Here is a 23,899-nt window from a genome sequence, read left to right on the forward strand (position 1 = left end):
CGAACCTAAACTGAGTCCGCAGAAAACATCCTCTATACCTATGTATTGTATGTGTACCTATTATCGAATATGACATCTGGACATTTCATTCTTTTGACATGTGTCAAACGAAATATAGCTATGCGTTGTTCAAAAGTCTTTAGGGTTTTGAAAACGGAAAATGATTTTCTCAAACTTCAACCATCTAAAGAAAACTAAGTATAGAAATTTCATGTATCCATTAATTATTTAATTTGTAAGCAATTTGCCCTTTATTACACTTCAGCAGATTCTTTATCAATTTAACTTCGTTTATTTTTCAGGTAAAACAACCAAAAGACAATAAGCATTGATAATTCCAAAGAAAATATTTTTCAAAAAATATCACAATTATATACTACTAATAACAATTGTACCAATAACAATAGAGAAATACATATCAAATAACAATATTGATAATAATGATAACTATACACAAACCTATAAATAACTGAAATATTAGTAATAATACAAGTAATACATTTCGAACCAATTCAATAGAAACAAAACAATAATTTAAACACCTGATTGAATTCGATTGAAGTTAATTATCTTGGACCTGTCTCATCTTTTCGCCGTGCTGAGCAGATTCCTTCTTCGACATCAAATTGAAAGATATATGAATTGGTCATTTGATTTATTCGTCAAAAAATATCAATTTTTGTTATATTCTTTAGGGTTGTCCTAACGGCAAAAATCATTTCTTTCGACGTTTGAAAAGCTAGATAGTTGGAGATAGACAATGCTTCTGTTCGGGTTTTCACTCATATCAGTGACCCCTTAACATCGCCTGTTTCAGTTTTCACTCGGGCCAGTGATCCCTTAGACATCGCCTGTTCATGTTTCTACTCGGGTCAGTGATCCATCAGATAAAGCCTTTTCGAGTTTTCACTTGGGTTAGTGACACCTCAGACATCACCTGTTTGAGTTTTTACTCGTTTTTTTTGTGTTCCGAGAATCGGGATTTGAAGTTTCTAGATGTTCTTCCAATATAAACTTTTGGGCACGAGCCACATTTCAGATTGTACCTAAGATGTTTATCGTTATTGTATGCTTAGTTGGTTTTCTGTTAATAGTTCACTTATGTGTCTTATCTGCCCATTCGATCTATGCACGCCATGGAGGACAAAAATCAAACCTGCTAGAATCCCTGGAAATTAATAAACGTTAACCATTACATTTCCTATTGAGCTACCATTAAGAAGTTTATCTTTCACCACTCTTAAATTTATGTCCATGAAAAATTTTCTAGAATTAGTCGAACCATTAGTAACAATAATTTTCAGCTACTCACCTTACTATCTGTTTACCAATTAGTAATCTTCATTAATCAATGGCGATAATTTGTATATATTGCATTGTAAAGTAGTGTAGAGGACCACTCCAATTGAGGAAGCTACTTTTGCAGTGAAATCCGTTTTGGAAACCTTGGTCAGACCAGTCCGACCATCCAGATAATCTGCAAAATACGGTCAAGTTTGGTTAGCTCATAAATATGTCTCATCAGTCCATTTATTGAGAACCAGATTACATAATTACTAGCGAATTAATTGATTAGTAAATAATATCACTTCAAAATTTAATGTTTCGGCAGAATACAACCTTCAACTGATGAAAATAAATATTAGAATCAAAGATTTATGATTTTATTAAATTCTAAAAAACAAATCTTGAAATTATAAAACAACAACAAAAATTATTTGGCGCTCCGGGGCGACTTCATTGATTCCAATGGCGCATTTGCTTTTTCAGCTGCAAAAAAAAACCGGAAAAACCTGCAGCACCACATCATCTGAAGATCTTGATCTGCAAATATCCTCTTTCTCATAAAACAAAATGTAGGGTGTCTGCAGAGACTCCACTAAATTCAATGCACCGCCAGAACACTTAGTGACACGACTATCGTCAAACTTAAACCAGTCCGTTTCGTCTTTGACCAAAGCGTAAAAATGACCAAATTCAACGCCAGAACCACAGTGAACAATGACTGCATGAAGATTATAATAATGGTCTGCTAGATTGAAGTGTTCATCTATTTCGAACCTTCGTAAGAGTTTGGTGCTTCCGTCAGAGGTTGAGTCATGTTTGGAGATCATCAGTGTTGTTAATAGATTGACTGCTGCCTCAGCTATACTTGTTTTCTTATAACAGTCAGTTAGTTTGGCACATGTTTGGCAATACAGTCGATCATCACCTGTTAAAAGTTCTATTTTCAGATGATTTAACAAAAAGCTTTGCACGGACTGGTTATTAGTCATATTAGGAAACGCTAGTTGAAGTTCCAGAAATTCACATACGTTTTTGCTACCTCTTGAACATTTACTACAAGGTAAACATGTGAGGATTTTTTCAGCAAAAGACGAAATAGACTGTTCGGAATCATTCAATCCAGTATTAATGACCTGAAAGCATATGATGGTGCAGGCAAACTGAATACATCCTAGCAGACACTTTATTCAAATCAATAGATCTATCATTTAAATCTGATATGTAGGTACGGAAGTTTATAAGGGCCACACTAGTTTTTTTTCTAACTCTTCACCCGGTATTATATTTTTCCGAGATTTAAATCGGATATTCAGACTTCAATATCAGTCATTACACAAAGTATTTTTGAATGTTCTTTCCTGTTCTTTTAGTTTGAAGTATATACTTTGTTTTTTTATCCACTCTGTGTGCACCTCCGGCGCACGGCACTGTCTTATACTAACTTGAATATGAATGGGGCAATTTCATACAGGATGCAACAAACAAAACAGAGAATCAGAGGAAGTTTTCAACGAGAATCCAAGCCGACGTGAACCGAACCGACAGTTGTAAATGAGTGCTATGTATCGTCTAAGCAGAATTGCGGCTCCGTATTGGTGCTGAGAACTGTTAGAATGGTAAAGGTAGTGGTATTGTTCAAAGATTTGCTACCTAACGCGCAAAAGTGGAAAGGTAATTCAAATTCGAAGAAGGGGGTCCTTTCTTTTCACTCGCTTGGCAGGTTAACCAGTTAGCGAAATGGTTAAATGTGTACATGGTAGGAAGTGGACAGGATACGCACGTGGTAGTGTGACAGCTGGTCGTGATTGTAAATAGTGAATATAGAGTAACTTGTAGTTCATTAATTAAAATTTGATTCCTATCATTTCAAAATGGGTGAATCAAATCGCGAAAATAAAACTAAAAAGGACGATGCTTCGAGTACAAGTACTTCTTCGGGTGTTAAAATGAAGAAAGAACTGTCTTTGCTCGACGGGGTAGCAATTATTGTTGGGGTAATAATAGGTGCTGGTATCTTCGTGTCTCCAAAAGGAGTTTTGAAATTTTCAGGCTCTGTGGGAGAAGCGCTAATAGTTTGGATCCTTTCTGGACTTCTCTCAATGATAGGAGCGCTTTGTTATGCAGAATTAGGTAAGTTATTATCCAATTACAACACAATGTCACATCTCGGATGTGAACACAAGCTAAATGAAAATTATGGCTACTATTTATCCATTTCTCAATTTCATTTGAAGATTCTAGCTGATAATTTGGGCGTTTACAACTTCCAGCAGTCGTTTTATATCCATCTGCAAGGCGCTTATATTTCATAATAATTTGTCAAACATGTAAACACGGCCTAGTATTGCATCATATTTTTGCCCGCCGAAATATTTCATATCACCACGTGTATGCTTTGCTTTTATTTACCTGTTGAATAGCAAGCGAATTTTGTCTCTGTCGGTTTTATGAGACTATTCAGTTATTCTCATTTTCTAATCCAAAAATAACATTTTGATTAATGAGTTTTGCTTACTTATTGAAAGCAGACGCCTCGATAAACATAAAAGTTCGACTTCACAGCGTGGCATGGGGTGTCAAATTTCCTACAGATACCGCCAAATAGCTTTCCGTTCATCACATGGCCGTGCGATTTATTTTTTCATAGGGTGAAGTCCCATTTAAAAACTTCGTGGAGATATATGTAATGGTTAATATTTCTTCTGGATTATCAGATGCAAATTTTGAAAAAAGATTCCATGGCCAACATAACCTTTTTGCAAAATTTGTAGATATTCAAATCATCTTCTGAATTTGTCTTTTCAGCTTCACCCCTGGTTCAATCAAAGCATTTTAATATTGTTGATTTGTAATTTCAATACATAATTCATGAAGGTTGATAGCATTGGTTTCAAGAAAAAAATGTATCCTATTCATAAATTCAAATCCATAAAGCCAATTCAGAATTACTGATTTACCTTGAAATTTGTAACTTTCAACGTTTATACATTATTGACATGAACAAATCGCTTTTCTTTCTCATCCTGTGGGTTCATCAGAGGCGTCGGAAATGAATAAAACATATATTTTTTCATAAATTTATAAATAATCTGAGACGAAATTGAACCATATCAAAGTTTGCTTAGTTCAATATGTAATTAAATATCAATAGACGGTATATTTTGAGGTAGAATTAGGCCATGGGTTATAGTTGAGCCAAGTTCATATTCAGTATATACATTTGGAAAAGATCGAAAAACAATATACCAAGAGGTGATTCGTTTAGGAGACATCTAAGGGGTGGTTTATACTGGAACGAAATTTTCAAAAATTCCGTTTAAATCCTTAAAAATGTTTAGCCTATTTCGTGTTTGATGTAGACACTTCATATAAACCGAAGAATGATACCCAAAGAGATAATTCATATGGAAGCCGTCTAAGGGTTAGTTTATACTTGAACGAAAATTTAAAAAAATTCGTTTATATCCTTGAACATGTTTAGCCAGGATCATATTCGGTATGGACACTTCTAATATACCATCGAACGATATACTAAAAGGTGAATCGATTGGGGATCTAAGGGGTGGTTTATGATGGAACGAAATTTTTAAAAACTCCGTTTACATCCTAAGAAATGTTTATCCAGGTTCATATTTGATACAGATTCTTCTAATAGACCAACGAACTATATACCAAGAGATCATTCATTTGGAAACCGTCCATCCTATACCTATCATATTTTTTTTAGCCAGGTTCATATTCGGTATGAACACTTCTAATGGACCATCAAACGATATACCAAGAGATTATTCGATTGTGACCCGTCTAAGGGGTGGTTTATACTGGAACGAAATTTTCAAAAATTTCGTTTATATCCTAAGAAATGTTTAGCCAGGTTCATATTCGGTATGGACACTTCTAATGGACCATCAAACGATATACCAAGAGATGAATCGATTGGGACCCGTCTAAGGGGTGGTTTATAATGGAACGAAAATTTCAAAAACTCCTTTTACGTCCTAAGACATGTTTAGCCAGGTTTATATTTGATACAGACTCTTCTAATAGATCAAACGAACTATATACCAAGAGATCATTCATTTGAAAGGCGTCCATCCTATATCCTAAAATTTTTCTTCTAATGGACCATTGAACGATATACCAAGAGATGATTCGATTGTGACCCGTCCAAGGGTGGTTTATATTGGAACGAAATTTTCAAAAATTTCGTTTATGTCCTAAGAAATGTTTAGCCAAGTTCATGTTCGGTATGGACACTTCTAATGGACCATCAAACGAAATACCAAGAGATGATTCGATTGTGACCCGTCTAAGGGTGGTTTATACTGGAACGAAATTTTCAAAAATTTCCTTTATATCCTAAGAAATGTTTAGCCAAGTTCATATTCGGCATGGACACTTCTAATGGACACTTCTAATAGACCATCGAATGATATACCAAGAGATGATTCGATTGTTACCCGTCTAAGGGGTGTATTATACTTGAACGAAATTTAAAAAAAATACCAATCAGAAAGTCTGTTAAACTTGGACATGTTGATCTTGAAGGATTATAAAGTCGATTTTTAATGATACTATTTTTTTTCAATTCCAGGTCATTTTCGTCTTTTTCATTCGACCACCAGCAATAAAATATCTCAGTCTAGCAGTTGTACATGAACAATTTCTTATGTTTGGACTTTTAGTAAATATTTTCATTATTTTGGGTAGCGAATCAGGACATATTATAATCGTATATTCATCTCAGACTAACAATGAGCATGTTATATTTAAAGCTGGTAGTTGTACAACTGCGCCAAAATAGAATTCATTATAACATAAGATTTTATGCCCAGTATAGTTTGTGGATGTAGACAACTTTAGACCCGTAAAACGAACATCCACTATTCATTCAACATAATATATTAACCTTTATTGTTTATTAGAAATACAGACACTTTCAATAGCCTCAACTTGTACTCATGGCTTAACGCAAGCTCAGAAATATTGCTAAGTGTGGTTTTTATTCTCAAGGAACCATGATACCAAAATCCGGAGGAGATTATGCCTACATTATGGAAGCCTTTGGAGCGTTACCAGCCTTCCTGTACCTCTGGGTGGCTTTATTTATTTTGGTGCCTACTGGAAACGCAATCACAGCCATAACTTTCGCGCAATATATTTTACAGCCTATCTGGGGAACTTGTCCAGCACCATATGAAGCAGTTCGTCTTCTTGCGGCAGCTACAACCTGTATATTGACGGTAAGAAACTTTGTGTATTCTCTTCATGGTTATATCAAATATTTTTTATCCTTTCTTTTGTCACATTTTCTTTTTTACTGTTCACCAGTCCTACACAAGTACATGCAGAGTTGAATCAAGTAGTTTTTAATTTTTTTTTCATTGATTTGAATAAAAATAACTATATACATAGAACATAACTGATAAGTCTAAAGAAGTAAAGTGATTTTTTCAAATAAACATTAACATTTAGGACTTAAAAGTATAAAAATATTACAATTGAATTTTTTTTGCTAAAATTTAATAAATATAAACACAAATTCTCAGCCATCGTAGGTATTAGCTGCGTTTTCTTGGTAATTTCATGTTGGGCTCGTAATCTGCTAACTTTTCCTTGAATTTGTTTGTATGGTGAGTGGTCTTTCAGGTCAAATGCAAGATTGAACAAAATAAAGTTGAGTTTCATTCATGAGTTTTTCAAATTCACTTCGAAAAGTATCCAAATTGGTGTTTCAAATGTTGGGTTTTAATTTTTAAAGGGATTTGTTTCTAATTCACATGTTGGCAACAGTGCCTAAATCAAGTTGAAATAATTTATACGTACCTAGATATTCTACTTTAAAAAAGGAAAATTATCTTTATAAATGAACTATTAAGGCAAAATATAAATTATAGTTCAATACCACCTCTACAAGCCACATAAACAACAGTTGTTTTGTTATTTATTTATAAAGGTTGGGTGCACAAAATGTCATATGTCACAGAGTGTCTCGGAACTCGGAACATAAGTAAACAGAACAGCACGCCTCTGAAATATGTCATCATTGTTTGTCTCATGCAGGTAACAGATTCATTGTCCTTTATTAGGTATAACCGATGTTGACAAATGTTGAAATAGAAACGAATCCCTTTAAATGTTGGCGCATTATTTCATTCCTCTTTTTTAAGGTTGAAATAATAAGTTTGAAATGCGTTGTTTTAGAGCTCTTTTATGAAAACTACTTGATTTTCGTCAGGAGGAACATTCCCCATTCAATAGCGTAAATTTCCGCTTGAAATACAGTCGCATAGCTTCCTAGGCAGGTAGATATCTCTGTCTTAGGTCTGCGACTAAAAACACCTGCACCAGAACCGGAAGGTGTTTTTGATCCATCTGTGAACCAACAACTATCTGTTCTGCATGGGAGCTAACTCCCAGTTTTTCCGCCATCCCACGCACCGTTTGTGATGGGTCAGTCTCCACCAGGGTCCTTAAATCCTCGTCCTCGACGTCAAAATCTCCGGAACGAAATTTCGCAAATTAATGTCAAACAGTGCGTTCATCAACACCATCATCACCACTAGCAACGTTTAAAGTTAATTTATTTAGATTTGTTCACTGCCAGTCTTCAAGCATAGCCCATTGACTAATAACAAAGTTTTTCTTCCTTATTCAGAGGAATCGGGCAAATTTCGGATATGCAGTTGGTTAGTACCTCGTCCACTAGATGGAGTGACATTTTGTTGTTCGCTCCAACTTAGGAAGAGGAATGAAATACTCTTTAGGTCGATGATGGTCACTATCTTGCACTGACGAGCGGCTTATGAGCCCGAAATCAGTCTGCAAGTGTGCCCGTTCCAAAATTGAAGGTCGACTCTTTCAGTTGTATTGCCAATTGCATATGCAGGAAATTTTCTGTGAAGATTCCTGCACTGTTCCTGCACTGATGCCTGTCGGATATAAGCCAACGCCCTTCGTGGTATTAGCTGGGGGAGTAGTTGTTTTCTGATAGGCGTCAGTCCATTCAACCTACTGTGTAGGTATATCCGAGACTGGCTTGACTTTAGAGTTCATTTTTATAGATTTGTTTACTGTCAGTCTTCAAAAGCATGGCCCACTGACTAATAAGATAGGAACACCATCCTTGCCAAATTCCCGATTAATTTTTCTGGTTGTTTTGACAGCGCTTTGGTTCAATTTGAATTTGTAGAGATAAATTGGCCAAAAATCGCTTTACATCATATAGTAATAAGCTGAAATAGGAGTCAATTTTAGTCATATCCTGATGAAACGTGCTTCGAGAGATAGTGTTTTGGTTCTGGCGTGGAAACAATCCTTAAGATTCAGTTTTTCATACTGACTAGTCCAGGTGAATCATATTGTTCGGTGAACCAGTGTTACAAACAGTCCCAGAAAATGGATAGCTTGCTATACATCCGGAAATGACAAGCAATTAAGAAAATTAATTTTGGAATCGGCAAACCGATGAGAAAATTTATATATTTATATTGACAAATATAATTCGATTTTGTTTTTCCCTAATTTTGCGTTGTGTTTTCACTAGTTGGATTTTCACTAATTTTAATTGAGTAATAATAATGTGGACCTTTGCCTTTCATTGTAAATATGCGAGTATCTGTGAATACTTCGCTGTCACCATACAAAATAACGGTGAAATCTTTATCAGCAGGTAAACATATTTTTTATGGAAAAATTATTTGTTTGGAAGCCGTCTATGGGGTGGTTTACACGTGAACTAAGTTTTCAAAAGTTCCATTACTATTCTTAAAAGTGTTTAGTCAGGTTCATGTTTGGTATTAATACTTTGAATTGACCGATGAGCAATGTAATAAGAGATGAGTCATTTGTGAGTCATCTAAGGGGTGGTTTATACTTGAAAGACGTTTTCTAAGATTCAGTTTATATTCAAAATGTTTATTCAGATTTGACACTTCAATTAGAATGAAGAGCAATATATCAACAAATGATTGGTTTGGGAGTCGTCTAAGGGTTGGTTTAACTAGAACTAACTTTTCAAAAGTTCCGCTAATATTCTTAAAAATGTTAATTCTGGTTCATATTTGGCATTATTACTTCGAATAGACCGAAGAGCAATCTATCAAGAGCTGATTGATTGGTGAGTCGTTTAAGGGGTGGTTTATACTGAAACGAATTTTCAAAAATTTCGGTTGTATCTTCAAAAATGTTTAGCCAGGATCATATTCTAATAGACTAACGAACGATATACCAAGAGATGATTCGTTTGGGAGCCGTCTAAGGGTGATTCATACTTGAGCCTACAAATAGACCGAAGAGCAATATACCAAGAGATTTTTGAGGTTTTCGTTTGGGAGTCTTCTAAGGGGTGGTTTTCACGGAAGTGTGGGAATTTTTGAAAAGATCGTTAATATTCCTTTCATATCCTTAAAAGGGTTTAGTCAGACGAAGTAGGACGGAAGAAAAAAAACATGTTCTTTAATGAAAAATATCATTGAATAATGGTAATCTCTATGCACCATAACTATGGTTCATAGAATAATCTTAATTTTCTACCATTCTACGTGAGCGAGTGATAAGAAAGCGACTTGTGAAAGAACAATTCTTGTATGCTTTAATCATTTTTGGCCAAGCATGGGATCCTTGTGTTGAAACATCCACCCTACTCACCAGATCTAACTCCGCGTGACTTTTTAATATTTCCGAAAGCGAAGGAAGCATTGAAAGGAGACACTGGAAGCTGTTAGGGAAACAGCGACAGAGACTATGAAAACGATTGCAGAAAATGATTGAAATACTGTTTTGAATAAGGAAAAGTTGGAGCGGAGTATTTCGAAGGGGATAATGAAGAGTTACAACAAAAATCCTGTTATATTTTTGCCCAACCTCGTGCCTCTTTTACTCTCATCATCGAAACAACTTTAATAAGTGGGTCGCCTCAACATGCAAATAATTTACCATAAAGTTGTTGACAAAATTCGTTTTAATGTATTTCTCCACAATTACAGCCAGTTGTGATTTTATACATATCAACTTTATTATTTCGAAATGTGGGTTAAGTAGAAGTTTATCAAGTACAACATTCATTTGAACTTTCTCGGAATGAATCGTTCTTTTTTTCAGAACTACTTTTCAAGAGATACGATGATGGATTTCAGATTTCTATAAAAGATCAATATATCTTTGAAATGAGTTAGGAGCTATTGTTGATCAGCGGGTATGGTAATTTGTTTATAGAAATTTAGGATTCTCTGCCATTTTCATATTTTTTATGACCTATAAATTGTTAAATAATGCAAATACGGTAATGAACCTTCAGAACAACTTTGTTCAGTAATGATATATCTCCCAAAATATATTTTAATTATATCCATATATCTAGTTTGAACCATATTCGAGTTTTAATTAACATTTATGTAACTCTTATATACAGGGTGTAACATAAGTACGTTAAAATATTCAAGTGACGTATTCCTGAGACAATTTTCAGAAAAAAGTCTATATAAACTTGTGTTGTCCGAAAATGCTTCGTATCGGAGATACGGGGTGTTAAAATTGAATTTTTTTGTTCGCTTTTTGAAAATAACTCTTGCAAAAAATTACTTAAAAAATTACTACAGTATTGTACACCTTAATAAGGTCTACAAAAAGTCCGCGATGGCTTTATGTCTATTTCTTACGGATAACCCACAATAACAATTTTTTATCCTCGAGAAATAATGTCTTATTTTCGAAGCGATTTTAAACAATACAGCATCTATCCTTATCCAATTGAGTACCTCAAATACATTGTGCATTCAATATAGATCAATATGATCCTTTGCAGCATGCAATTTCAAATAAGTATTTTCGAAGATATTACAGATTTAAAATGCAGGGACACAGCGGTTGCGGCGGTACCGGCCCGGGACCCGACGAATATTATTTTTCGAAAAAAGTCACGCAAAACTGAATTTTTACATACATATTGTTCGAGAAATATACATTTCTGTCCGCCAACTAATTTCTGATATCAAATAATTAAAATAAAAAGCAAAAATTCGCAGCTAATTTGCTTGACGTCAGCGATTAGTTGTTCTGTGCAAAAATACGCAAAATTCAATGGTGTTTCTCGGAACATTCAAAAGTTCTCTGTGAAAACAAACCATCCTGTTATTTTTTTAGTACCTACAGAATATATTTTTTCTATAACTGTATAAAATTGTTTTTTTACAATCTTTAATATCTGGAGAACAGGGATATATGAAAAACTCGACGAGCTACTGCGAATGTTAGCAATTATTCCAATTATTTTTTCGGCAGGTTATCAATTGTTACAACGTCAAGTGGGTGACTAGAGTTCAGGACATCTTCACGGCAACCAAAATGTTTGCACTTCTGATTATCGTAATAGCTGGCATATACTACGTATGCGTAGGGCACGTCGAACACTTCCGGGAACCAATGGAGGGAACCAACTGGGATCCGGGACACATTGCACTTGCCTTTTATTCCGGACTCTTTTCGTATTCCGGTTGGAATTATTTGAACTATGTCACCGAAGAGTTGAAAGATCCACACAAGTAAGTAAAATTGGAAAAGGAAATGTTCGTTTCTGTTAAGGTTGTTTCAAAAGTTTTTTCCGCTTTGAAGTCATATATTTTTTGTAGCTCCACATCTCAATAAGTATTTATTCTACTGATCGATAGAGAATGTTGTGCTCTATAACACGAGAGCTAAAAAGTCCCGAGCTTAGGAAAGAAAACGCGTTTTTTTTAATGGCTTTGTTCATCAACGTAAACCCCGCCAAGAGCCACACAATCATTGTAGCGGTCTAACATTTCAATACCACTTTAGAGCGATTTATCTTTTGTCTCAGAATAGGCCTCAGTTTCACCAATAACCTCTTCATTCGAGCGAAATTTCTTACCGATGAGCGTTTTTTTGAGGTCTGCAAACAGCCAATAGTCGCCGGGAGCCAAATCTGACGAATACAGTGAATGTGGGAGCAATTAAAAGTTCAAAACATGCCATTGTTGCCATTGTTTTGATAGACTTGTGACACGGTGCGTTGTCTTGATGAAACAACATTTTTTTTCTTTGCCATATGTGGTCGTTTTTTTGCAATTTCGGCCTTTGAACGCTCCAATAACTGTTGATGGTATTTCCCTTCTCGAAATTGTCGATGAATATTAAACCACGCACATCCCAAAACCACAGTAAAAATCGACCACTAAGTACACTCTCACTACTTTCATTCATAAATTCACAAAGTTCTCGGTGACCTCGAAACGAAGTGCGGAGCCAATTACGTTCGTTTACCATAGGCGTGCGCTCATATAATAATATATTTTTGACACCTCCCATTTTCTAATCACTTGATAATAAAACGAACAACAATAACCAACCACAAAAACTAAAATAATAATAACAACAGCGAATAAACTAAACACAATATCAATTTCCGACCGTTTATTATAACTAGTGGTACCGTCGAATCCTTCGATACTACAGCACTGGCCGCGTTGGATGAGAATCTCATCCTAAGAGCGGTTGAAGAGCCCGGCAACTCGGGTGGATCACGTGGTAAGAGAGCCTACTGGTTATATTATTCAACTGTACCAAAACAACGAGGCCATAATCTTTCCAGCCCATTGTTGGGCTTTCTGTCGCTTTGGACCAGTTGCTCTCCACTCAGATGACGATTGTTTTGATTCCAGAGTGATGTGATGGATCCATTGTCACATATCGACGCAAAAATTCCTCTTTATTATGTTTAAACATGGCCAAACACTGCTCAGAATCATCAAGACGTTCTTGTTTTTGGTCAACAGTGAACTCGCGCCGCACCCACTTTGAACAGAGAATAGAGCTTTCTCATACTCAAATGCTCATGCAATATAAAGCCAACACGTTCTTTTGATATCTCTTTAATGTTGACTAACTCACGCAACTCCACTTTTCGATCATTCAAAACGATTCTGTGGATTTTTTTTATGTTTTCTGGTGTTACTGTCTTATTGCTGCTGAGAAACTCTTCAGCAAATCTGAACACATTACTGATCAGTTCAGTACCTGGTGCCAAAGAAATAAGCTTATTCTAAATACTTCAAAATCGATCAGTGTTAACTCCCACTTCAGAAGAAATATTCCAATTGGTCGACGCTCAATAGCTATGATATTCAAACTTCTGAAGAAATACAATTTTTAGGGACCTACCTAGACGCCAATCTAAATTGGGATAGGCAGGTGGACTATATATGTGCTAAGCTAAATAGAGCTGAAATGAATGAAATGGATGAAACTGGCTTACTCAGCATATATTATGCCATGGCCTATCCTCATATAAATTTTAATATTATGGCTTGGGGCAGAGCAAGGGAGTCTTTATAACACATAAACGTATCAGAAGGCTAATCTTTAATATGGTTTTCCAAGATAGCTGCCGACCCGTTTTTATAGACAAAAGAATATTGACAGCCCCCTCCATCTTCATTCCTAAATGTATTTTATTTGTTAGGCAAAACCATAAATTATATGATAAGACTGCTTCAGAACACAGTCATAATACAAGAAATAGTGATCTTCTAAAAATCCCACAGCATCTCATGTCAAGCTATAAAAAATCCCCCTGTATATACAGGGACACCCTGTATATATATATATATATATATACAGGGTGTCCCTGGACTTCCTCTTTTCCTCTCGGGAATTTATAGATGGAGTCAAAATATCACCAGTACTTCATATAACTTTTTTTCCTAAAAGTCTTCGTAACCAAGTTACGGGCCCTCGAAGTTACAAAATGAAAAATGTTTTTCTTTGATGACTTTTCAAGTGAATATTCAAAATCATCCAAATTTTGGTAATTGACTAAACAAATGAATTCCTTCGATGAGCTTTCATGCAGGAGTAAAGCTGGATTTATAGTTTAAGTAACGCAACATAAGACGTACCGTAACGTAATCGTTAACGCAAAAAAACAAATATTCGTTTCATAGATGACGCACCGCAACGCAAAACAGTAGCATCCGCATGCGCATTCACTCTGTCAAATCCTGTTGTGTGTCAAATACAGAGAGATTTGTTTTGAAAGTTTCAAAATGTTTGTCAATAATTATCTTTTATTATACACCTGTTTATTATTATTGGCAAGTGCGCTGATCAAAAAGAAAAAAGGAAATCTAGGAAATTTAAAACAAAACCTTTAAATGTAGACAGAAGAATTCGCGGATTCTACACAACAACATTTTTGCAAATGAAAAATGATCCAGAACAATTTTTTAAATATACAAGAATGAGTGTTTCACTTTTTGAACGTTTGTTCGCACAAATTGTTCCAAAAATCCGGAAACGAACAATTTCTGACAGAATTACCCCAAAGGAAAAACTAGAGATTACCCTTCAGTAAGGTATTGTCTCTAACCAAATTATTTTTAAAATTTCTATTGGATTTATCATAGAGGTGTGGAAAGGATTGAACCAATGTTAATAACAAATCATAATCTACTTTTAGAAATATTAATTTAGAAAAGAAGATATATTTCATACATTTTTAAAATTTACCCATGTTTATAATAATACAATATCCTCGACAGCAAAAACCGTAAAATATTTTAAATAATAAACAAACTAACCACAAAATCGAAAACTAACATCTGATACATGACTGTCAATTGTTGAAAACAGAAATTTCGTGCTCTGATTGGTTGTCCGTAAGGAATACTTCCGCAAGAGATGAAACATGACCATCTCTTACGTTACGGATACGTTGTTGCGTTTGCGGAGTAGCATTTATAAATGACAGCATGTTAATCTGAACCTTTATGTTTTTACGGTACGGTGGGCGTTAGCGGTACGGTTGCGTTACTTAAACTATAAATCAGCCTTAAGTTGTTTTGCTACAAAGTCAGGAACGGACTACCCCCGATGGTCCACACCCCAAAACTTTGAAATGACAGATATTTTTCAATATTTTTCAACAAATTAAGGTTACTTTGACAATTTTATGAATAAAAGTACTCGTGTGGAAAGTCGATCGGAGCAACGAGTCTTGATAAAAATGTAGTTTCACTCGACGACATCAAACCCGCTCGTCCACCATTATTTGAAATGAATAATTATCAAGCAGAAATAATAATGATAACGTTAATTCAACAACATTTATCCTGAGATGTCTACCATTATTCGAAAATACTAGTTTTTAAGGAAAATGGAAATGATAGGTAAAATGTTCATAACGAATTTTTATAATGCAAACACGTTTAACTAACGAAACTCAAGAGCCTCAAGAGCAAACAGAAATGAAAAATCCGCTACAGAAATTGCTCGATATTACCACCTTCTCTCTCTATACATTTTCTTAGTTTGCGAAGACACCCTCTCTGTACTTGAAATAGCATTCCAGGGTCGTTTCGTATGGCTTCACAATGTAATGTTATTCTATTCAACAATGCATCTCTTGTGTGAATAGGTGTAGCGTAAACAAGGCTTTTTAGATGCCCCCATAGAAAGAAATCCAATGGATTTAAATCCGGAGACCGCGATGGCCATGAATATGGCCCACCTCTACCAATCCATCTATTGTGGAAAATATGGTTCAGATGGTCACGCACAATCAAACTAAAATGAGGAGGAGCGCCATCATGCATAAACCACATATCTCTTCGGGTTTGCAATGGAACATGTTCCAAAAGTCCATTCAAATCGTTCTGAATGAACTCCAAATAACGTTCTCCATTCAATCGGTCCTGTAGAACGAATGGTCCTATAAGATGGTTTCCTATGATACCAGCCCAAACATTCACGTTGAATTTCCGTTGGTGTTTGGTTTGCAATATCCCATGGGGATTTTCTTCGGCCCATATATGGAGATTATAAGAGTTGATAACTCCATCTCTACTGAAACCTGCTTCATCAGTGAATAAAACTCGATTAATAAAAGTCATATCCTCTCTTTGCCTATCCATGAACCAATTGGCATATTCCAGTCGTGCTGGAAAATCTTGAGGTGTCATGGCATGTACCTTCTGGATGTGAAATGGGTGGAGCAGTTGTTCCCTAATTATTCTATGAATAGTGGACTTGGATGTATGGAACTGTTCTGATAGATTTCTGATGCTCATTGAAGGATCATCAGCGACGGCTTCCAAAATATTTTCCTCCAATACAACGGTACGTACAGTCCTAGGAGCGCCCTCACCACCTCGTTTTGGCAAAACTGTACCTACAATAATATCGAAATAAAACAACGTGCTCAAATTAATTATCAATTATTACATACCTGTCTCCCTCAAGCTGTGATCGACACGCTCGAATGTTTCTCTTGACGGTACCGTTCGATTGGGAAAATGCTCGGAATACAGACGACGAGCTTCTGCAGCATTACAAAATGCTCGTCCATAAAATACATGCATATCTGCATATTCATTGAATGTAAACTGTTCGGCCATATCAAAAAAATTCAAAATATCCTATAGAATAGTCATATGACAACGCACCACTCAACAAAACAAAATCGCATTCCAGTTTCTCATTTTTTATCAAAACTTTCTAAAAGGTTTTTTTGTCAACATCTGTGAAAGAAATGGAACATAATTATTCCCTGGATATTTTTCACCTGATCATGTGCAGCCGTTTTTGTAGTTCATTCGTTTGCTTTTTATTAGTATAGTAAATATTTTTTCCGATGTGCGTTTTTTTCAGCTAAATTTAGATTCGTGTTAAAGAATTTCTCCCATAAAATTATAATTATCAGTGAAACTCCTCAACAGTTTAGCTGTGAAGAAGAATTTGAAACATTCGAATGTTGAGTTTCATGAGATTCAGATAACTGATCAACACGAAACGTGATTATTCCACACGTATTATGTACTTACAAAATATGGAATGAATTCGATATTTCATAGTAGAGTAGCTTGTTAGTTTAAAAACACCACGAATCTACAGAACTTGATATTTCTTTTGAAAAAATATCTGCTATCACAATTGTGACTTAAACTTCCATATAGGTACTGTACTTTTTGTTTACGACTTCATTTTAGCATACTTTGTATTATTCCTGTTATAAATGTTGTTGAATTAACGTTATCATTATTATTTCTGCTTTGATAATTATTCATTTCAAATAATGGTGGACGAGCGGGTTTGATGTCGTCGAGTGAAACTACATTTTTATCAAGACTCGTTGCTCCGATCGACTTTCCACACGAGTACTTTTATTCATAAAATTGTCCAAGAAACCTTAATTTGTTGAAAAATATTGAAAAATATCTGTCATTTCAAAGTTTTGGTGTGTGGACCATCGGGGGTAGTCCGTTCCTGACTTTGTAGCAAAACAACTGACTCCTGCATGAAAGCTCATCGACGGAATTCATTTGTTTAGTCAATTACCAAAATTGGATGACTTTGAATATTCACTTGAAAAGTTATCAAAGAAAAACATTTTTCATTTTGTAACTTGGGCCCGTAACTTGGTTACGAAGACTTTTAGAAAAAAAAGTTATATGAAGTACTGGTGATATTTTGACCCCATCTATACATTCCCGAGAGGAAAAGAGGAAGTCCAGGGACACCCTGTATATATATATATATATATATATATATATATATATATATATATATATATATATATATATATATATATATATATATATATATATATATATATATATATATATATATATATATATATATATATATATATATATATATGTATATATATATATATATATATATATATATATATATATATATATATATATATGTATATATATATATATATATATATATATGTATATATATATATATATATATATATATATATATATAAAAATCATATATGTATCAAAAATGGTGAATAAACATTATTATTATTATTATTATTATCATTTGAAAGTCCATTGCGTTCTGCATCATCGGTGTCTCTACATGGAGCGGAGTCCTAATAACACTTTTAAAGCCATTGCTTCGTTTGAACTGTATTTTTCCAAATTAAGAAGCGGTGTAAAATTGAAACACAAAATTGTTTTTGATCCATCGTTTTGAAAATGACAAAAGTAGTGTAACTCTTAGCACAATAACCCACGAACTTACGAGTGGAATATCATGAAATTTCTACAGCTTTCTTTTGAAGTTTAGTACTAACTGAAAAAACGATGAATGCAATGAGACTAGCGCCAGAGATTTTTCAGCCCATGTAGTACATTGATGCTCTTCATTTTTACAGCTTATTAGTAATATGATGTCGTTAAGCGATTTTCATACAATTTTTCCCCTCTACGAAGCTATTGTATAACAAAACACGTGTTGCGTTTGTAAAACTGTTTAGTGAAAATCTCGCATTGAAGTATTGGCTGAATCCATCACATATCACAAGTTTAATGTATCAAATCCAATCTATTTTGAATGGATCATAACTTGCGATGTTTGCTGACACAGCTTCCCATTGTAAAACATTGAATCAGCAGATAGTTTATAATGATAACAGTAGTAAACTACAAGGTCTTTGTTGTTTGTTGAAAGTAAATGGTAAGCCATACTGATAAAAATTTGTGGTTTTGGGGTTCGTGATGTTGATACCTTTATTTTTATTGAATTACTTTCAGCAATTTGTTATATTATTGGAATCGATAGAACGATCAATATAATTTAATATTTGAAGATGATTTCATGCAAATGTTGTCCGCGGCTCCGCTTTAGATGGCCCATGCTCAAGGTCCAATTTTGCCACACAATTTTTTGATAAAAATGTGGATCTTCCTCCAACTTTGCCAGCGCCCATTCACCAAATGTTAGACGTTGTGGGAGGTCGTGTGGCTTCAATTCTTGCACCAGCTGTATCTTATAAAGTTTTACACCCAAATCCTTTCGCAAAAATTTCCACATAGTGGAGTAACAGAGAAAATGTTGCTGCGAACGGCGGCGAATCGACATTTCACGGTCATCACGAGCACTGGCGGATACAGCCGCAATATTTTCTTCGGTTCTCACTCTACGTATGCGTGATGGTGGTTTAATGTCCAATAATTGGCTTCGACTTCGTCCAAGAACTTTACATGAGAATTGAATTAAGAGAAATACATTCATATCCAGTTTGAGGCTAATGCCAGCGAATTTTTGTTGAACAAAAACGCGTATTTTTCATTACCGCTAGACTCCCCATTAAACTGTGTACATATTTATTTAGTTTTTCGAAAAATGAGCAATTTTGATTTGGACCACAGAAACCCCCGAATCAAGTCTTGAGAGGGAGATTATTGTTGTCATTATTTTTTGATGGTCAAGGCTATAACCACTAATTTTTTTTTTCAGAAATCTTCCGAAGGCGATTTATATTTCTATGCCGGTAGTGACGACCGTTTATGTCATAACAAACGTGGCTTATTTCGTGGTGCTGAGTCGAGATGACATACTATCATCCGAAGCAGTTGCTGTAACTTTTGCCGATAAAATGCTCGGATCGTTTTCCTTCATTATGCCGTTTTTTGTCGCATGCTCAACTTTTGGATCGCTCAACGGGGCTATTTTTGCGTCTTCCAGGCTTTTCTTCGTGGGTGCTCGGGCTGGTCATCTACCCAGAGCCATATGCCTTATCGATGTTAAAAGACTGACTCCAGTACCTTCACTGGTTTTTATGGTGAGTAAATAAGAAAGGTAATAGTGGTATTTTAAAATATATATGCGACACAGCTTATTCCCTTTGTTTTCTGCTACTTGAGAATTATAATTTTTGTTATGAATTGAACTATATTTTTTATATAATCTTATTTGGTGATTTAGAATCTGAAACATGTATATTGATTTGTTGAACACTTTTTTCTGTAATACAACAGGAAGAACCTGTTCTCCCCCTCTGTTGCGCTAGATTTAGTGTCAAATTGAGCAAAAATCCGTGCATAAACGTGATGAAGTTCATAATAAAGTTGAATGAAATAATTTTACTTGCAAAATCGTACACTCTCCTAATGAATTTTTCATTCCTTACTTTTATAGCCTTCAGGTTGATTATGTCATAAATAATCTAGAATTTTTTATTTACTCGTCTCAAGTCATTATAATTTTTTCCAAAAAAAGTATGAATAAGAGATCTGTTCAAAAAACAAGGTGAATATTCAAATTTCGCGGGCTAATGACATTCAATTAGCGATTTTTAAATTTTTTTGTATTGGTACACCCGTCTCGAACATATGTTCACATTTTCATCTGTTTAGCATGTTTGGTTTCTTCGTGAGAGGCATAAAACTTTGAAATGTGTTGGGTGTTCGACGATTTTCTGCTATCAAAAAAATGGATGGAAGAATTTGCATTTTGTGTTGAAAATAGAATTATGTGCTCATAAAATATTTGAAATGTTGACAGTGGCATACGGTGATGTACTCTGAGCCAGAAAAATGTCTACAAGTGTTACAAGCTTTTCACAGAAGTGTAATACCTAGCAAGAGCTATGTAGGGTAATATATATTCTAACTTCGGGAAGAGAAAGATTTCTTTAATTCAGATTTTTGAATGCCGGATCTGTCTCTCATAAAATATAAGATTATGGCCGAGATCGAGAGGGTTTATACAGGGTGTAACTGAATAAGTATAAAACATTTAAGGAGGAGGTGAAAGAAACTTCATTGGAGCATCCCTTGTTAAGATACAGCCCCTTAAAGTGGGTACATAAAATGTGTATAACAATTTTTTTCACAAGCACTGAAAAAGTTACAATATTGAAATTAGTCTGACGTTTTGTACTACCAGAAAGACACTCAGCCAGTAATTTATTTGGTTTACCCCATGGTTGTAAGGGGTGGAAAACGCAACCCCTAAAATTTATTTCCAATGTAACTCTTTGTCTTATTATTTGTTTACCATTTAAAAATTCATTTCCGATAGCCTGTTTCATTCTAAACAAAAAATGTCTCTTGGGTTTTTTGCCCAAAATGAACCAGTTCGCAGCAAAAATTATTTTACGAACGACTACAGAGATACATCGACATAAATGCGATGTATTTTGTAGTTAATACCTGCATTAAACGATTAAAGGGTAATAGACAAAACCAATTTATTAATAACAAAACACACAACATGTAGAAATCATAGTAAATGTTCCATATGTCTACCTTCAGACATTACGCATGCGTCTAGACGTCGGCGCCTTGAGCCACGTATTTGCTCAAATATTCCTGGAGTCTCTGTTATTACCCTGCACGCATCGATTATGCGGTTTCTTAAGTCCTCTACATCGCGAACAGGAGTAAGATGAACCAACTGCTATAAATAGCCCCAAATATAAAAATCGAGAGGATTGAGATCCGGGAATCGAGCGGTGACGAATCAAGAGTATATGGTTATGACTTCAAAGTCCAGTCGTCCCAATGGAAGAGCCCACGAGAGCCAATACCAAAAAGGCACTGTTCATATTTCTCGTGTTCATATTTCTCATACTCTGCTATTCCAGATTCTCGAAAGCATCCAGAAATCTAGTATCATGTTCTGACCTCAACAATTTCAGACAGTTGACACTAGATTTGTCTCGTCTTCGTCATGGGATATGTGCTGCGTGTTCTTTGAAACGAGTTTTAATGGATCGCTTAGTCTGGCCGATATATTTGTTGTAACAGTCCTCACAGATTATTTCATGTTTCATTTTTGGGTTTATTCTACGACAGAGGTTCCAGTTTTATCTTTTATTATTCAGATATTTGTTTCAGAGGATTGCCATCTTCAGCATTGTCTCTATGAGGAAAAAATATTTTTTTGGAAGGAATTTCATTGAGAAAATATTCTCTTTTGGCTTTCCCCACTTCTCCTTAAGTATATGAAGAACATATGGAAAAGTCACAAAAGAAAGAAAATATTTAGTTTCTCTCCCTTTTGTAGTTTTTTCCAGTTTTTACCTACTGAAGGAGGAGTAGAAAGTCAAAAATATGAATTTTCTAACATTGTCTCTATTACGTACAAGTCTTTCTTGATAAAGGAACATGAACTAGAGAGGAAACGGATATCCAGTATTCGGCCCGATACCGGTTTGAAAAAACTTTTAGACGATTAATTCAGTTAGTATCACTTAAGACATATAGTCAGTAATCACTCAATAATTCTACCACTTAAGAAATTGATTAGTACTTACCTACTCATACTGCACTAAGGCAAATTTTGGCGCTTGTCTTCGTAAATAAGGCCCGCTTCAGAAAATAGTTTTTTGCTGTACAAACTGCTGCAAGGTGCTGAAAGATAGCAGCACTGACATCAATACAATGAGTCAATGAAAGAATCCATTTTTAACTTCAATCATTAACAAAATGATACGAATTGGACCATACTATCGTTCGCGCGCCGCCTATTCGGCAGCCGAATATTTGGTGGCCGAATATCCTGCTGCAGGGTTGGCCGAATATCCAGTATTTGGCTAAGCTGCTATCCGTTTCATCTCTAATATGAACATAATAAATAAATTCGTAGATGAGACTTTCATATTGAAGATGATTCACTATTTCACTGAAAGTCCTATACTTCAGATTCTATCCATAACTCTGACCTTTTTTTTTTTTTGTTTTCAGTGCCTCATAACCCTAGTCCTAGTGATGATTGAAGACGTGTACGTATTAATAACGTACGTATCCTTCGTCGAAGCGCTCTTCATCACTTTGAGTATCGCTGGTCTGATCTACATGCGAAAGACCAACCCTGACGCTAGCCGACCCATCAAAGTCAGCCTCATTCTACCAATTACGTTTCTGATAACTTGTGCCTTCCTCGTAACGTTCCCATGTTACGTCAGTCCCGTTGAAGTAGGTGTAGGTATTGCATTCATACTGTGTGGTATTCCAGTGTATTATTTAACGATAGGTTGGACTACCAAACCTGTGCGGTTGAATAAATTTTTCAATGACTTCAATAACGCTTGTGCCAAACTCTTCATGTGCGTTCCCGCAGAAGATGATAAATATTTTGAGTAGGTCGGGAAGAGGATTCATTCTCAGGGGTCGAATCAAACGGATTCTCAAGCAAGAGGGAAGTTCTACTCCAGCTGAGGAATTTATCGAATATGCAGTTGTTGAAATCTCTGTTCATGGATATTTCATGGTTCTCTCCAAATTATCAATTGTAACTTTCAGATTGATCAACCAAATTTGATATTGTGATCAGAGCTAATCATAAGCCTTTTCAGGTCAATTAAGTTTTGAGTAATGTAGGTACTGTGCAACCATATTTCGTTCAGTTTTTCAAGTACTTATTGTTTCTTTGGCCAATGAATCGGTTAGACCAAACAAAACTCGCCTGATTGTATATATATATATATATATATATATATATATATATATATATATATATATATATATATATATATATATATATATATACATACAAATCAAAAAAGAAACAATTAGTGGACATAACAACCCAAAAAGGGGGACAAACCGCGGACACGTGTTTCTGGCTATTGGCCTCATCAGCGCGGTGCATATATATATATATATATTATATAATATATATATATATATATATATATATATATATATATATATATATATATAATATATATATATTATATATATATATATATAATATATATTTATATATATATATATATATGAAAAATTTAAACTGCTACCGACAACCCGTTTTTCCACAAATTCGTGGAATTCGTTATATATATATTTTTTTT

The 23,899-nt window shown here is 34.8% G+C and overlaps 1 protein-coding gene and 1 long non-coding RNA gene across 2 annotated transcripts; one reads left to right on the plus strand and one right to left on the minus strand.

Moving 5' to 3' along the window:
• Nucleotides 1-470: 470 nt before the first annotated feature.
• On the minus strand, nucleotides 471-3,935 carry LOC111503885 (uncharacterized). The gene is made up of 3 exons (XR_002721929.2): nucleotides 3,697-3,935; nucleotides 1,313-1,477; nucleotides 471-1,168 (listed from the first exon to the last, which is right to left on the minus strand). It is a non-coding gene; the product is annotated as an uncharacterized lncRNA (long non-coding RNA).
• On the plus strand, nucleotides 2,813-23,591 carry mnd (L-type amino acid transporter minidiscs). The gene is made up of 5 exons (XM_074174829.1): nucleotides 2,813-3,417; nucleotides 6,301-6,530; nucleotides 11,569-11,828; nucleotides 19,558-19,882; nucleotides 22,791-23,591. The coding sequence occupies exons 1-5, from the start codon at nucleotides 3,159-3,161 to the stop codon at nucleotides 23,187-23,189; spliced, it is 1,473 nt and encodes a 490-aa protein (XP_074030930.1). The 5' UTR covers nucleotides 2,813-3,158; the 3' UTR covers nucleotides 23,190-23,591.
• Nucleotides 23,592-23,899: the final 308 nt, after the last annotated feature.

This window comes from Leptinotarsa decemlineata, unplaced genomic scaffold, assembly GCF_025532065.1.
Source record: "Leptinotarsa decemlineata unplaced genomic scaffold, Ldec_3_MD MMD2_tig00000882_RagTag_RagTag, whole genome shotgun sequence".
NCBI classification, from domain to species: Eukaryota; Metazoa; Arthropoda; class Insecta; order Coleoptera; family Chrysomelidae; genus Leptinotarsa; species Leptinotarsa decemlineata.

Excerpts from the sequence above, each read along its gene's own strand:
- mnd (XM_074174829.1), top strand. The coding sequence starts at position 3,159 with ATGGGTGAATCAAATCGCGAAAATAAAACTAAAAAGGACGATGCTTCG. Across the intron at positions 3,418-6,300 it reads GCTTTGTTATGCAGAATTAG|GAACCATGATACCAAAATCC; the intron begins GTAAGTTATTAT and ends TTTATTCTCAAG. Across the intron at positions 11,829-19,557 it reads GAGTTGAAAGATCCACACAA|AAATCTTCCGAAGGCGATTT; the intron begins GTAAGTAAAATT and ends TTTTTTTTTCAG.